This window comes from Rhincodon typus, chromosome 8, assembly GCF_021869965.1.
Source record: "Rhincodon typus isolate 14 chromosome 8, sRhiTyp1.1, whole genome shotgun sequence".
NCBI classification, from domain to species: Eukaryota; Metazoa; Chordata; class Chondrichthyes; order Orectolobiformes; family Rhincodontidae; genus Rhincodon; species Rhincodon typus.
The window spans coordinates 2,300,982-2,302,096 of NC_063339.1; the positions used below are offsets into that span (position 1 = coordinate 2,300,982).

General features: G+C 54.8%; 1 protein-coding gene across 1 annotated transcript in view; it reads left to right on the plus strand.

The window, feature by feature from the left end:
- The window catches only part of LOC109924435 (nesprin-2-like), a 69,112-nt gene that overhangs the window by 67,365 nt on the left and 632 nt on the right, over positions 1–1,115 (plus strand). Inside the window, exon 22 of the mRNA XM_048600008.1 lies at positions 369–497. Coding sequence (XP_048455965.1) covers positions 369–497 — 129 coding nt within the window. The remainder of the gene's footprint in view (positions 1–368; positions 498–1,115) is intronic.

Below are 1,115 nucleotides of genomic sequence, written 5' to 3' on the forward strand. Positions count from 1 at the left end.
GTGTTCAGACAGGGTTTGGGGATAGGTTTGGGGCTGGGCTTGGGGCAGGGTTTGGGGACAGGTTATGGGGAAGGTTTTGTGGCAGTGTTTGGGCTGGGTTTGGGGCAGGGTTTGGGGCTGGGCTTTCGTGCAGGGTCTTGGGGCAGGGTTTGGAGCTGGGTTCGGGACTGGGTTTTAGGGCTGGGTTCAGAGCTGTGTTCCCTCAGTGTGTGCCTCACTGAGAGGTGCTGTGTTTGGTCCAGCACAGTTTGCTGATCCCAGTTTAGGGTCCAGATCGGAATTGTTCCCGGGAAATACCGGTGAATCTTGTTCAGCTGCAGATTTTCCTCATGCCGATTGGGTTCTGTGGTTTTTGTTTCTGGCTGCAGGATTTCCATCGTATCAGCCATTCGTTCATGATGTGGCTTGCTGACTGTGAGAGGCAGCGAGGCTTGGTGCAGCTCAGTAACCCAGGACTCAGTCTGCATTACCTGACACAGCATCGCAAGGCACTGATGGTAAGCAATATTCATCATCAAGCAGCATCAGTGACCTCCCCTCCATCTCCCCACAGCCCTGTATCAATCCCCAAACTAATCCCACTGCCCCGCTCGCTCCCCATAGCCCTGTATCAATCCCCAAACTAATCCCGCTGCCCCGCTCGCTCCCCATAGCCCTGTATTAGTCCCTAAACTAATCCCACTGCCCTGCTCACTCCCCTCAGCCCTGTATCAATCCCCAAACTAATCCCACTGCCCTGTTCTCTCCCTGTAGCCCTGTATCCATCCCCAAACTAATCACACTGCCCCGCTCTCTCCCTGTAGCCCTGTATCCATTGCCAAACTAATCCCACAGCCCCGCTTTCTCCCTACAGCCCTGTATCAATTCCTAAACTAATCCCACTGCCCTGCTCTCTCCGCATAGCCCTGTATCAATTCCTAAACTAATCCCACTGCCCCGCTCCCTCCCCATAGCCCTGTATCAATCCCCAAACTAATCCCACTGCCCCGCTCCCTCCCCATAGCCCTGTATCAATCCGCAAACTAATCCCACTGCCCCGCTCCCTCCCCATAGCCCTGTATCAATCCGCAAACTAATCCCACTGCCCCGCTCCCTCCCCATAGCCCTGTATCAAT